This window comes from Triticum urartu, unplaced genomic scaffold, assembly GCF_003073215.2.
Source record: "Triticum urartu cultivar G1812 unplaced genomic scaffold, Tu2.1 TuUngrouped_contig_286, whole genome shotgun sequence".
Classification (NCBI taxonomy): Eukaryota; Viridiplantae; Streptophyta; class Magnoliopsida; order Poales; family Poaceae; genus Triticum; species Triticum urartu.
The window spans coordinates 1-14,737 of NW_024113361.1; the positions used below are offsets into that span (position 1 = coordinate 1).

Consider the following 14,737-nt stretch of genomic DNA (forward strand, 5'->3'; position numbering starts at 1 on the left):
CTCACAGTCTATTATGTGAGAAATTGTTTATGTTTTAATAGCTTTCCATGGATAATGAACTGTGTATGGTGGCTTTATTAATTTTCAAGCATTATACATGTTAGCGATCTTGAATGCATGTTTGTCATGGTTCACTTATGTGTGCGTGATTGAGAGTGGTACTTCTCAGAAAATAAAATTGATGTTTCATCGGTTGGGTCACTGACATGTGGGCCAGTCACCTGTTGAACCCACATGTCATAGATACAAAGATAGGTGGCTTAAGGCACCTAAGCATAGTCCGGTGGCGCCCTAGTCCATGGAATCGAGCGTCTATCAGGACAGACAGGTGGGCCAGGACGACCGGTACGCCGGTGAAACTACCGCTCCCATCGCCGCGCTGAAGTCGAATCCCCACAGCCCCCGGCTCCGACACGGTCACTCCGCCTCACCTCACCACGAGCCCCCTCGATATCTCCTCCTCCAGCCCCTCTGCTCTTCTCGCCTCCATCCCCAGAAGACCCCCTGATTCGGCGAGGTTCCAATTCGGCCGGCGACTCGGATCTCGGCGCGGGGTTGCAGCGGTGATCCCTCAGGACTCGCAAGCCATGGCCGCCGCCGATCCCGCCGTCGCCACCTCCACCTGCGCGCACTGGTAACCTTCCGGCCTCTCACGGCGCCGTCGGTCGTCTGTTTCTCACTATCTGCTGCTGGCTACGAGCTGCCAATTGCTTTCCTCTTTCCACCCGGCAATATTTTTACTACAGTAGTTCATCAGTTATTAGTAGCCTTTTTTCCCCTCTGCGATGGCAATTCATCGCATGCACTGCTAATATAGGTAGTGCTTGGGGGCATGTCTTGTGCTTGCCGATTACTGACCGTACTTGTCTGCGAATTTTCTTCAGTAACCGAGAGGTTCCGTCTCCCAACATCGCGCTGCATTCTGCACACTGCGCTCGCAACCTTCACTTGAAGTGTGAGCATTGTGGAGATATGGTCCCAAGGAAGCACATGGATAAGCACTATGATGATAACCATGCTCCGGTACTTCTCCAAATTATAACCGTATCCAGAATGTATTCATTTGATTTTGATGTATGCACACATTTTCATTCTCCTAGCGGTTATTCTTCGCATAGCCTGTGATGCTGCTCAACCCAATATCTTGCATAAATTCATCACATAAACCCACATTACAGCTAAGATCGTTCTGACATAATCTAGCTGCAGCACTACGGTAGCCAAATAACCTGCGTGCCAGGAAAAGACTCGGTGATTTGATCATCATGTCAGTGTCTTATGCTTTGTGTGGAAAACATGCATTCATATAACCACTGGATAGATTAAGAAGATGGCAACAGATATACATCTTACTGGATTTATGTACTTTCGGTATTACTAATCCTAACACCGCTAATCAGATTCTTATTTGCGGATATAGGTGAATTGCCCACGCTGCGAACAAACTGTGGAGCATGAGCTGTGGGATCTTCATAAACGCTTACAGTGCCCACAAAGGATGCTTGCGTGCCAGTATTGCAAGTTTGAACTACCTGCAGCTGACATTTTTGAGCATCAGGTGTGAATGTATTCATCATGTTACGTTATTACTCAAAAAACTGGACAACATTCTTTTCCTTAAAACATTATAAGCCACACATATATAGTCCATCTCTGTCTAACTATATGAGTTTTGCTCTACAGGATGTATGTGGAAATCGAACAAAATATTGTCAACCTTGCAACAAGGACATCAGACTTCGAGAATGGATTGGACACGAGCTCCTACTCCATTCAAAAACAAATGCCGCTGCAGAATCTTCAAGGTAAAAACATGGAACCTTATATTGATGCACGTGACTTGTTTATGTAGACATGATTCAGTGTAAGTTTCAGTTAGAACGATGCTGCTTAGCATTTTCAGTTGCATTTTTTAGACAAAGATAAGCCGGCTATATATCTCAGTTAGAACAGTGCTGCTTAGCATCTTCAGTTGCAGTTTTTAGATAAAAATCCTTTAATACAGTGCCTCAGCCTATCGTTTAAATCTATTAGCTGTGACAATAGAAGTGTATTTCTATCGTCACAGCTAATTCTATTTGAGCCTGCCTTCTGATACAATTCAAATTCTTGTGACAGATCCATGCTGGAAAAAGAAGAGGGTGGTCGTCACAAGCAAGCACGCCCCGCTTTTGGTTTGAAACACAAGCAACTGCTCCTCACAATTGCAATAACCGGACTTGCTGTACTGATTGGATCCATTCTGTTCCAAAGAAGGATTGGAAGTTCCGAAGCCTTGTAAAGTTGTAATGATGTTCACCGCAGGAATGTAGATCAATTTTTTTTGTGCCTTCTAAATCTTAATGCACAAGTTCTTCCATAATCAATAGCAGAGCTTATTCCTTGAGTAATGTTCAGAACAAAAACCATGTAGAATATCAGAAATCACCGGATCGAGAAATGTGCTGTGCCTCACAATAGTATGCCAATATGATACTTCCTGATGGCAATAAAGTATTACAGATTACCTTACAAGGGTTCATATCTGTTTCTTTTCTTGCTTTCATCAATCTGTTGTTAATGATAGACCTTTTACGGGTTTTTTGCTCAAATGTTATTTCATCAATCATTTCAACAAATCGCGCTCTTTAATCTTCATGCAAGATGTTTAAAGTTGACCACTAAATTAATTGAAGTACCTGATAACACATTAGTTCAGTCTGGAATGCTACAAACTAAAAACTTGCAGGACTCTGTTCCCCTAAAGTATGAAATGCATTCATGAAGGGGAAAATAGGCTACGGGACTTTCTGCTTACTAGAACAGGCAGCAACTACAACAATCTCAAAATTCCTCTATGTTGTAAGTTGATTTTGGCAGGGCCCCTTTCACAAAGAAAGAAAGGCTCTATTTCCTAACTAACCGATGTTGCTTCTTTAAAGCGCTTGCAGTAAATAGCCTATATGTGGACGGATCCATCTCAGCGATCTTCCCAAATTGCTTGTCATAGAAGCCCCATAGCTCGAACCTGTATCAAATCAAAACATCAAGGAACAGTGTCAGCATGTCAAAAGGATGATAAACTAAATGCCAGTGTCAAAAAAAAAACATACCAGTATGCTAAGAACTGAAATGGAGCATACTCGCCGTAGATTTTATCCAATTCCATATGAACAGATTTGATGGTGCTTGCAATTTTATGACACTGCAAGAAATTCCATACATAAATGACATACTGAAACAGTGAAACCCCATGAACACTAAATCAAGGATGTAGAGGGGAAAATACCTGCTTTAAATGCCTAATTGTCTCGGTATCAGCTGGGATCATGTGGAAAAATCCCATGCACATGAGCACATTGGCACGAGTGAAAGGGCCGAATCCGGAGATAGTGGTTAACTCGTTATTCAGTCTTTCATAGGTAGACGGGATAGTAGATAGCTCTTCTGTAGCTGGTAAAGACATTTTCTGCATTTCTTCAAGATTTTGTAGGCATACCTTTCCTTCCACAATGCTGCGTGCAAGCAACACAATCCGCTCTGCTCGATATCCAAGGTTACAGCATTTCGCTAAGAAGTCTTCATCCAGATACGCCAATTCTTCCGGAGTAGGGAAATCTCCAATGCAACCTTCCAAGCTGAGCTCTGAAGAATCAAATGACTGACATGCACTGCCTGTTTCAGGCGCAACTTGGGGCAAGCTAGCCGATTTTTCATCCGTTTCCAAATGTGTTATGACATCGCTAGTACCAGTTGCCACTCTTGCATCCTCCGCAGTTTCTACTCTTGGATCCTCCAAGCACTCCAACTCGGTAAACTTTGTTTCTAGCTTGACACGGACATTCCGATTCTTGCCGCGCTTCCTTTTAAGCTCCCTGATTGGAGGTGTCCTTAACTCAAGAACTTCAGTACCAGATGAATGTCTCAACTCCAACTGAAGCTCGCACAGCGCAGTAGCCATTGCCAATGTTCTTGTCCATCTGCAGGGCAATAACATGGCAATATAAGATACGTATTTTGCAAATGCAGTTAAAGATACTGGAAAACTGCGCACTTCTGAATTCTGATGCTCAGTAACACATACAGAGGAAAGCAGAGGGAAATCAAGACTGGGACGTACTGGCAATTGCAGAGGAGGATGCACTTGACCATGTCCTCGAACAGCGTGGGCGAGCGGAAGATGCGGCCGAACCCCGCCTCCCTCGCGGCGGCGTGCATCGCCTGGAACTCCGCCACCACCCTGCCGTCCTCCTCCGACAGCCGCAGCATCCGCCGCACTTGCTCCTGCCAACGGAAAACCAAGAATCCATCAGCCAACGCGAGCTTCTTTTCTTCTCCGGGTCCGGCGAAAGCGCCTGCTTACGAGGATGCAGTCCTGGTCGAGCGGGGAGAGGGCGTCGGCGCCGAGGAGGGAGACGAGGAGGGGCGGGAGGGGCGCGCGGGGTGGCGGGAGACGCGGGCGAGCAGGGACCTGGAGCGGTCGGAGGCGAGGCGGAGCGGGCGGAGGAGCGCGCGGGAGGCCGGGTCCCAGCGGTTGGGCGCCATCATGAACAGCCCGTGGCTGCACACGGCCGCCTCCAGGTCGAACGGCGCCGCGCCGAGCGGGAGCTCCAGCTCCAGCTCCACGCGCGCGCGGGGCAGCGGTGGCGCGGCGGCGGGGCCGCCCTCTAGGGTCGTCGGCATGGCCGTTTCCTGGGTGCCGGGGAGCACGCGGGCGGCGGAGATTCAGGAGCGGCAGAAGCCCCCGGAAAGGTCGAATCTGGTCAATTAATTAAACCCATTAACGGTCGCGCAAAGGGCGCCCCCTCGCTGCATCCACCTCATCACTTTTTACTGTGTCAGTCAGAGTAAAAAAAGAGTGTAAAAAAATAATGGGGGGGGGGGGGGGGGGGGGGGGGGGGGGGGGGGGGGGGGGGGGGGGGGGGGGGGGGGGGGGGGGGGGGGGGGGGGGGGGGGGGGGGGGGGGGGGGGGGGGGAGGGGGGGGGGGGGGGGGGGGGGGGGGGGGGTGGGGGGGGGGGGGGGGGGGGGGGGGGGGGGGGGGGGGGGGGGGGGGGGGGGGGGGGGGGGGGGGGGGGTGAGTCGTAAATTGTGCTAGCGAGAGAAGAACGCGGAGGGATTGGGCATGACCTGGTCTCCGCACGCCCACCTTCTCTCTTGATGCCGCCGCCTCCTCTCCCTCGATTCTCCTCGCGCCGCCATGCCGTTCTTCCTCTGCCTCTGTGCGTGCTCCGAGCCCCTCCTCTTCCTCGTGTCGCCGGCCTCCTCATCTTTCCTCGTTGGCCGTCGCTCCTAAGTCGTGGAGCTCCTCGCCGCGGTTGCAGGGTCCAAGCAAAGACGAAGAGGAGACCCCAAGATCCAGCCGCGCCTTCTTCTTACCCTTGATCTGCTCCTCTTGGGCTCTTCGTTCGGATGGATGAAGCTCTCGTCGATGAGCACGGCGACGGCGACGTTTAGAGGCGATGCTCAACTATGCGTGGGAGATGGCGTGGAAGAGCAGCTCGCGGCTGACAACTATGATGTTGCCTGGATGTTTGACGATGACGAGTCTCTCAAGCTCGTCGTCGGCTGTCAAATCGTCTTCAAGCTAGCTTCACGCGCTGGTATGTCCAATCCACCCCAGCCCCTCCCCCGTGAGAGTGCAGCTCTATCGAGCCCGAGGTGACCCCATGGCAAGGCAGGAGACCCCATGAACAGCCCGTGGCTGCACATGGCCGCCTCCAAGTCGAACGGCACCGCGCCGAGCGGGAGCTCCAGCTCCACGCGCGGCGCGGCGGCGCGGCCGCCCTCAGGGGTCGTCGGCATGGCCGTTTCCTGGGTGCCGGGGAGCACGTGGGCGGCCGAGATTCGGGAGCAGCAGCAGCCCGGAACGGTCGAATCTGGTCAAAGTGCCGGAATACGGGCGGGCGGGCTAGGGCAGTGATTAGTAACAGTGTGCAGTCTTTAGTTTTTTTACAAGTGTGAATGCAATCGCACACAACTTGTAAGACTACCCACAATGGAAGTAATATAGGTGGTAACATCACACTTATCTAGGCAAAATAGATAATGTGACATGTAATTAATGAAGAAAGAGAGGCATGTGGTAACATAGCTAGTTACTGTAACATCACACATATCAAAAAAAGATGAGTTTACAACCTAATAAATGGAGTGATGCATGACACAACACATATGTTACTACCCACTGTGAAGGTAGTAACATAGACTAGTAACATGTGCATGTTACTATTCTAAGTTACTCCCCGCTGTGACTGGTAATAGTACGACACTACGACTTTCGAAAATCCCTTTTGGAGATCGAGCTCCAATGAGGCTGTTTTTTGAAAAAATCAAAATTCATTAAAATTCACATTTTTACATTTCAAAAAATTCTGAAAACAAATATAGATATACATGGAGGCATAATGCACAAGTGTTTAGGACCAAATACGTTAAAATGGGGATTGTGTAAAAAAGACAAATCTGGAGCTTTTTGACACATGCTACTATTCATCCTTCCAGGCCATGAGTTTGTCTTTTTATACAAATCGCGTTTCAAGTTTACACACATGCGCATAACATCCTTGTTTAGTTGTACATTTTTTTCAGATTTATTGAAATTGGAAAGTTTGAATTTTGAAGTTTCCAGAGGCCGAGAGCTAAAACGCCTCACTCTACGACTTAGTGCTACTTTTATGTTCCCTGAGGCAATCAAGTTATTTTCTGACATCATCGAGCTAGCTAGACTAATGATTTTATTATTGTTATTTTGCGATGATGCTAGACTAATGTTTGCACAAGTATCATAGGCAAAAGTAGATGCACACCGCCAATAAAAATTGGAGAATGTATGAAAATACTCTATATTAATATAGAAGAAGGCTCTCGCCCCGCACAAAAAAGACTAGACAAAAACCAGAATTACTAACTGGCGAATGTTTCTTGAAAGGGGAAAGGCAAGTGAACGCATTTTTCTGTCAGTTTTAGTTGCGACATGAGATCAAACGTGAAGAAAAATGCCTTTCTCTGAAGAAATTGTCATGCTATTCTAAAGAAAACGTCATATGAAGAAACTGTTAGCAAAAACGTTTCGCAAATGTCATCCTTTCCGGCGAACGTTCACCGGCTATTGCGGTCCAGCGACGGGTCAGGCGGTACAAAAAAGCAGCAGTTTGAGGAGAGGCGGATAAAACGACGTCTCCAAAAAGAAGAACGGCATCCACGAACGTAGTCGTCGCGGTCATATGAGCAAGGCCATGCAAGGCTTTCCCTCATGTCCCAACATCCAACCCTGAAGACCACCATAGCCCGTAGGCAACTATCGGTCACATTAATAGACCTTGGCAAGTGGATAGAACCTCCAGCGCCCCTTGTGGCATGGCAACAATCCTAGCAACTCCCTGGTTCCAGGATGGCCTTCCCAACCAGAAGACATGGCGTCTAAAAGATTTCAAGAACACATGATTCCTACATATAAATTGTTGTAGGAGGTGAATAGTGTTGCATAGACCAATCCTGGAGCATGAAACGAAGGAAAAGCCTCCTTGAAGATGTCAACAAGTTTATTTAAATATTTTTTTGGTTCCAGACAGAAAGGACATCTACGAATTGATTAAAACGACACGAAAAGATACTAAAATTGCATTATTCCTACATATAAGTTGTTGTGTGCCCGATACTGTTGCACAAACTACTCCCTATACATGAAATGAAGTAGATGCCTCCTGGAATATGTCAACGAGTCTGTTAAACAAGTTTTCAGCTTCAGACAGAAGGTAAACCCAGGGCATCACGAGGACCCTAAAGTGAACCTTCGCATTGCTGCACTCACAAGGGCACCACAGAGGGCACCAAGGAAGGGTGACCCCAATGAAGGCAAGGTTGTAGGAAGACCTAGAGAAGAAGTGCACAGAAGCAACACCTCTAGGAGGAGAACAACGTCCATGGACATCATCGTTTTCCACAGCAGCCAAGGCCTTGTGCAACTTTCGTTGGTGTCCCCTCCTCCGTAGGCATCGACATGCGACATCATGGATGTCGAGGGAAGCGTTGAGCACGCCACCTCAAGAAAACCTCACAAGCCCAACAACAAAACCTAGCAAGTGAGGAGCACACCACAAGAGTGGGGAGCCCCTCTCCGGCAACCCAGCAACCGCCCCCACCTACCTGACCATCGTCGGAGGCTCCAGATATGGCCCCTCCAGATCCGGACCAGGGGCCCAACAGGCACCCTCGCACCCACAGTAGCAAAGCCACGCCCGTCGACCAGACGACTAGAACCACCACCGGCCTCCGAGTCGTCGAATCCGCATCGGGCCATGGCCACAACCACACGGGACAACCACCACTAGCAGCCAAGAGGAAGCCACCGGAGCCGAAGGAGAGGATGAGCTGTCGGTTGGTGGAGAGGGTGGGGATGGACGTGAAGGAAATATGCCCTAGAGGCAATAATAAAGTTATTATTTATTTCCTTATTTCATGATAAATGTTTATTATTCATGCTAGAATTGTATTAACCGGAAACATAATACATGTGTGAATACATAGACAAACAGAGTGTCACTAGTATGCCTCTACTTGACTAGCTCGTTGATCAAAGATGGTTATGTTTCCTAACCATAGACATGAGTTGTCATTTGATTAACGGGATCACATCATTAGGAGAATGATGTGATTGACTTGACCCATTCCGTTAGCTTAGCACTCGATCGTTTAGTATGTTGCTATTGCTTTCTTCATGACTTATACATGTTCCTATGACTATGAGATTATGCAACTCCCGTTTACCGGAGGAACACTTTGTGTGCTACCAAACGTCACAACGTAACTGGGTGATTATAAAGGAGCTCTACAGGTGTCTCCAAAGGTACATGTTGGGTTGGCGTATTTCGAGATTAGGATTTGTCACTTCGATTGTCGGAGAGGTATCTCTGGGCCCTCTCGGTAATGCACATCACATAAGCCTTGCAAGCATTGCAACTAATGAGTTAGTTGCGAGATGATGTATTACGAACGAGTAAAGAGACTTGCCGGTAACGAGATTGAACTAGGTATTGAGATACCGACGATCGAATCTCGGGCAAGTAACATACCGATGACAAAGGGAACAACGTATGTTGTTATGCGGTCTGACGATAAAGATCTTCGTAGAATATGTAGGAGCCAATATGAGCATCCAGGTTCCGCTATTGGTTATTGACCGGAGACGTGTCTCGGTCATGTCTACATTTGTTCTCGAACCCGTAGGGTCCGCACGCTTAAGGTTTCGATGACAGTTATATTATGAGTTTATGTTACCGAAGGAGTTCGGAGTCCCGGATGAGATCGGGGACATGACGAGGAGTCTCGAAATGGTCGAGACGTAAAGATCGATATATTGGACGACTATATTCGGACATCGGAAAGGTTCCGAGTGATTCGGGTATTTTTGGAGGTACCGGGGAGTTACGGGAATACGAGGAAGAAGCAATGGGCCTTAATGGGCCTTAGTGGAAAGGACCAGGAGGTGGCGCGCGCCCCTCCCAAGCCCAGTCCGAATTGGACAAGGGGTTTGGGGCGCGGCCCCTCTCTCCCTTCCTTCCCCTCTTCCCCCTTTCCCCCCTTCTCCTAGTTGGACTAGGAAAGGAGGAAACCTACTCCAACTAGGAGTAGGAATCCTACTCCCTGGCGCGCCCCTCCTAGGGCCGGCCTCCTCCCTTGCTCCTTTATATACGGGGCAGGGGGCACCTCTAGACACACAAGTTGATCTTCGTGATCGTTCTCTTAGCCGTGTGCGGTGCCCCCCTCCACCATAGTCCTCGATAATATTGTAGCGGTGCTTAGGCGAAGCCCTGCGACGGTAGAACATCAAGATCGTCACCACGCCGTCGTGCTGACGGAACTCTTCCCTGACACTTTGCTGGATCAGAGTCCGGGGATCGTCATCGAGCTGAACGTGTGCTAGAACTCGGAGGTGCCGTAGTTTCGGTGCTTGATCGGTCGGGCCGTGAAGACGTACGACTACATCAACCGCGTTGTCATAACGCTTCCGCTTCCGGTCTACGAGGGTACGTAGAACACTCTCCCCTCTCGTTGCTATGCATCACCATGATCTTGCGTGTGCGTAGGAAATTTTTTGAAATTACTACGTTCCCTGCAGACGTCCTGACGTGTGGAGCTCTAGGCATCACAGCGCGGGAGGACGTCGGTGGGGTGCGCCGCGTGCGGCGAGGGGCCGCGCAGATGAGGCGCTGAGAAGAATGTTTTGCAGGGCACTCCCTTCGGTGCTCATTTGAGTCGGGGAGAGGCCTTCTTCTCATTTTTGAGGGTTACATGTTTTACGGTTTCGGTAGGTCCGTTTAACTCCTTAAAAGGGAATCTTTTGAGGAGTTAAGGCCTTTTGAGGGTTCGACTAGAGTTGCTCTAATGTGCAACTTGGCGGATGATTACTTCAAAATCAATCCACTTTGAGTATTAAAGCAATATGAATGCTGTTTGTGATGCTCCACCTCGTATATGCAGTGATGGACCCAGAGCTTAACCAAAGGGGGTGCCAACCTTATCACGCACAATAGAAATGACATGTATAACCATAAAATTTGTCGAGTATCTTTCTTACTCTACAATACTAGGAGGATTGACTAACTAGTACCTACTAGATAAAAAAGGTTTCGTATTTTTAGAGGGGTGCCAGGGCACCCACGGTACCCCCACTGGCCGCCGCTGCTATATGTTTGGAACTATCTGCACACAGAGAGTAACATTGATAGATGATACTCCCTCCTTTTAACATGTACAAATGTAAGCTTCTAGGATTTATCATTAGACTTTTCGCTTTACTCATGGCCCGTTCTTCCTGTATTAAGGGCCAGCGTTAGGGACTCTACAGACACACACAGCAACTCAAAATGCTCACCGCGCGAGGAAGGAACCCCTGCATTCTCCGCTATAGCGAAATTGCATAGTCTAAGGAAGAGTTCATTGCCATAACCACTGCATTTTTCAGTTACACAAATGCTGATCCAAAAATTGCAGGATCTCCCTCTTGCGAGCCCTACGTGGCAATGCTGTTACGCCGCGTCGGCATTCACATTTGCAGTATGAATGTTCGAAGCGCTACTACTTCCGCGATCACTACATCTTGTATCGCCATTGGACCCAACGCTGTTCAGGAGTTCTGACTCCTTAGACGCGAACACGAGAGGCTGGCTGCGTTTCTGATCTATATCTCTCTATGGCAGGGGTCCAGTTCTGCTGCCTTCGTATCCGAGGGGGGGAGGAGACACTTGTGACTGTCGGGACCCGGCTTACTGGATCTTCCTCTACTCCGCGAGCTATCTGGGTGGCGCAGTCATCGTAGGCTGAATAGCCGTTATGGCCGTTTAGGTGGCCGCACTGAATCATACCTGTCAAGACGGCAAAACCTGAGCACATATGTGCAAGGAACAAGCTTTATGTAGTTTGCAGCCCTCCTGACTTTCATTAACTGATAGAATTAGTCTCTTCTCGAGGTGACTAGTGACTGCACTTGATGTTGGCCTTAATTTGCTAATTTCTACTAGCGGACATGTTACGGCATGGACAACGACTCTTCTGACTAGGCCAGACTGTTCACTGCTTCAGTCCCTTTTTTACCATGTTACATACTGATTAAGTCACATGCGCCTTCTATTTTTAATCCAACTACTCTTTACTTCTCTTAAGATCACAACAGTTCCGACAGCTTCAACGTCTAACAAAATGAATCTTATCATTTTTCCAAGCACGATCGGATTTGCACTCCACCAAGTTAGACCACACCTCATGTTCATGCGAAACTATATCAACACACATGTGTGCATGCTGATACACGACAGACCACTGTCACTACTTCTTACAAGCGTTCAGCAGGAACAGTGATAATTTTAATCTGACCAAATTGGGCTCATGTTGCAGAATCGGTTTAATTTTATATTTTTTGGACCTGTATTTTTTGTTCACTATTATTCACCGGTATGGCTAATCACGGCATCTCTCAACCATCTTCTCTGTTTCGGCTTACGAGATGATCCGACCTGTTTGGGTTTAATTTCTTCAGTGATATTTTCCATACCGATTCCACGCTGCGCCTTCCATGCCTACCCGTTTCCGCCTACACAGTTTCTTTTAGTCTTCCTTTTTCAGCTAACTGTTTCAAGCACAAGCAGATTAGCACCCCACCAAAATAAACCCCACAAAATCATTGATCATGCATAACAAATTCACTTGTTGCCACCGTGAGTAGATACTTAGGAAGTTGGGGGATGGAGAGAGGGTCTCACCACGAGTCTCGTCCTCGAGGATGACAATCTCGAGGGTCTCGCCGTAGCCGCCATGGGGCAGGTCGACGACGAGCGGGGTCAGCCTCCCGTAGCGGCCCGCTCGGACGCACATGGCGATGTTCTGGTAGTACAGGTTGATGCTGGTGCGCATCACCACCTGGTTCCTCAGACGGAACACGGACCTCCCCCTGAACCAGAACTCGCGCCAGCCGGCGCTGTCCTCGGGGTAGTCCCCGCCGAGCGTCGGAGTGTACCGGATCCGCCGTCCCGGCTCCGTGAACATGTGGGAGAGGAATCTTGGGAGAGTCTGCAGTTGAATCGCAGAGAACCATGGTTATGTTCGGGAGATCAAGAACTGCTCGAAAATTTGGCAAGAACAGAACTGCAGTTCAAATGAACGACGCCGAATAAGCCAATTCGCTCAATCGTAGGAGAATCAAGAAGCGGGTCATGGCGATCGAACTCACCGGAGGACGGCCATGAATGCCCGACTCTGCCGGGATGGGCTCGACGCCCCCGATCTGCCGTCCCGGCCCCCGGTTCATGAATATGTTGGAGAGGAATATCATTCCTGGGCGGGTCTGCAGTTGGACCATCAACCATGGTTATGTTCGGGAAATCAAGAACTGCTCCCAAAAATTTGGCAAGAAGAGAAGTGCAGCTGAAAGCCTGAAACTAGCACAGTTCGCAATCGCCGAAAGCAATTCAGCAGAGAAGCGGGTCATGGCGATCGATCGAACTCACCGGAAGCGGGCCAGGAATGGCAGGCATGCCAGCCTCTCTAGCGGGGATGGGCTCGACGACCCAGTGCATCATGGAGTTGACGTCGCCGTCGAGGCTGACGCCGGCGTTCCAGGGGAGGTACCTGCCGTTGGCGCGGAGGAAGCGGCCGCCCGCGTGGTGGAGCAGGACGACGTCGTCCGCGAAGCCCGTCCCGACGGCCCGCCACATGATGGACCCCACCTCCGGCTGGTCGTAGTCGCGCAGCTCCGCGCGGAAGCCGCGGTGGCCTCGCCGCGCCGGCACGTCCGTGGCGCCGAGGTAGCGGCCGTAGGCGGCGCTGTGGAGGAGCAGGTACGGGCCGTCGTCGTCTTCGTCGCCGTCGGCGCGGTGGTAGATGTGCACCGTCCACGCCGCGTTCATGGAGGCCCGGACCTGGCTGAGGGTGACGCTCTCCCCGTCGGCGGCGGCGTGGAGGTAGGTGCGGGTGCGGTGCGCGCGGCTCCGCAGCCGCACGTGGTGCCCGTCGTGGAACTGGTCCATGGGTCACCGGCGCCGGAGAGCAGAGGCGGCGGGTGGGCTACTGCGCGGTGGGGAGAGGAGGGGTTCTTGGTTTGTTGGGGACTCCGGCGAGGAAAGCTGTTGGTTGCGGCGGTTGCGTTGGGCGCCAACGCGAGGTATTTCAAGGTGCCGCCGTCCCGGGCTTTGGGCGCGTGGTGGGCTTGCGGGCCGTTTCCTTAGCCCGGTCCACACAATCGAGGCTGGCACGCTGGCGGCTTTGCCGCTTTGAGTCTAGGAAGTTCTGATGACCTGCTGCGTTTGCTGAGCTGCTTGCTGTCCTGTGTCCCCTCAAAAAAAAAACTTGCTGTCCTGTGTTTTTTTTAAGAAAAACTTTCAATTTTCAATCATGGCAGTACAACAAACACCACAAATAAAAATTACATCAAGATTCGTAGACCACCTAGCAATGATTACAAGCACCGAAGCGAGTCGAAGGCGCGCCGCCGTCATCGCCCCTCCATCGCCGGAGCCGGGCACAACTTGTTGTAGTAGACAGTCGGGAAGTCGTCGTACTAAGGCCCCACGGGACCAGCACCCCAGAACAGCAACCGCCGCCGATGAAAAATAACGTAGATCGAAAGGGTCCAAACCGAAGACACACGAACGTAGACGAACAATGACGAGATGCGAGCAAATCCATCAAAGATAGATCTGCCGGAGACACACCTCCACACGCCCACCAACGATACTAGACGCACCGCCGGAACGGGGGCTAGGCGGGGAGACCTTTATTCCATCTTCAGGGAGCCGCCGCCGTCTCGCCTTCCTGAGTAGGACACAAACCTAACAAGATTGAAAACAACGACTAAAAACGGAGCCCTCCCGCCGGCCCTTGACAGGATCCACCGCGCCTTCATGGCCCTAGGGCCACCGGAGACGAGGGGAACCTGCACCAGCGCCGGCGAGAGGCACGAACCCTAACTTTCTTTCTTGGAAGAGGAGGAGGCGGAGCCCTGGCTCCCTCTCGTTTTGTGCTCGCATGACACCAGTGGTGGTGGTGTGCCGGTGTTTGCCAGTCTCATCTAATCTCATACCCATCCTTTTGATATTTCACTTTGTCTTGTGTAACTAAACTGTGTGATATGTGCATTGTTTGAAAATTGTGTGAAGTGGAGCTATCATGTCCTGCGATGGCCCTTCGTGTTTTGGCGGGACGGTTTAAACAACTTCACAACAATTGATTGTAATGGGTGTCATGGGTGGCATGGAATTCTTTTTG

General features: G+C 50.2%; 3 protein-coding genes across 3 annotated transcripts; 1 reads left to right on the forward strand and 2 right to left on the reverse strand.

The window, feature by feature from the left end:
* Positions 1–339: 339 nt before the first annotated feature.
* Positions 340–2,521, forward strand: LOC125527084 (XIAP-associated factor 1-like). Its single transcript, XM_048691659.1, has 5 exons — positions 340–634; positions 885–1,023; positions 1,421–1,558; positions 1,684–1,805; positions 2,119–2,521. Exons 1-5 carry the CDS (start codon positions 588–590, stop codon positions 2,279–2,281), a joined length of 609 nt encoding a protein of 202 aa, XP_048547616.1. The 5' UTR covers positions 340–587; the 3' UTR covers positions 2,282–2,521.
* Positions 2,522–2,644: 123 nt separating this feature from the next.
* On the reverse strand, positions 2,645–4,398 carry LOC125527083. Its single transcript, XM_048691658.1, has 5 exons — positions 4,343–4,398; positions 4,100–4,263; positions 3,269–3,959; positions 3,093–3,184; positions 2,645–3,007 (listed from the first exon to the last, which is right to left on the reverse strand). Exons 2-5 carry the CDS (start codon positions 4,246–4,248, stop codon positions 2,887–2,889), a joined length of 1,053 nt encoding a protein of 350 aa, XP_048547615.1. The 5' UTR covers positions 4,249–4,263; positions 4,343–4,398; the 3' UTR covers positions 2,645–2,886.
* Positions 4,399–12,124: 7,726 nt separating this feature from the next.
* LOC125527082 lies at positions 12,125–13,704 on the reverse strand. Its single transcript, XM_048691657.1, has 3 exons — positions 12,982–13,704; positions 12,705–12,818; positions 12,125–12,544 (listed from the first exon to the last, which is right to left on the reverse strand). Exons 1-3 carry the CDS (start codon positions 13,498–13,500, stop codon positions 12,125–12,127), a joined length of 1,053 nt encoding a protein of 350 aa, XP_048547614.1. The 5' UTR covers positions 13,501–13,704.
* Positions 13,705–14,737: the final 1,033 nt, after the last annotated feature.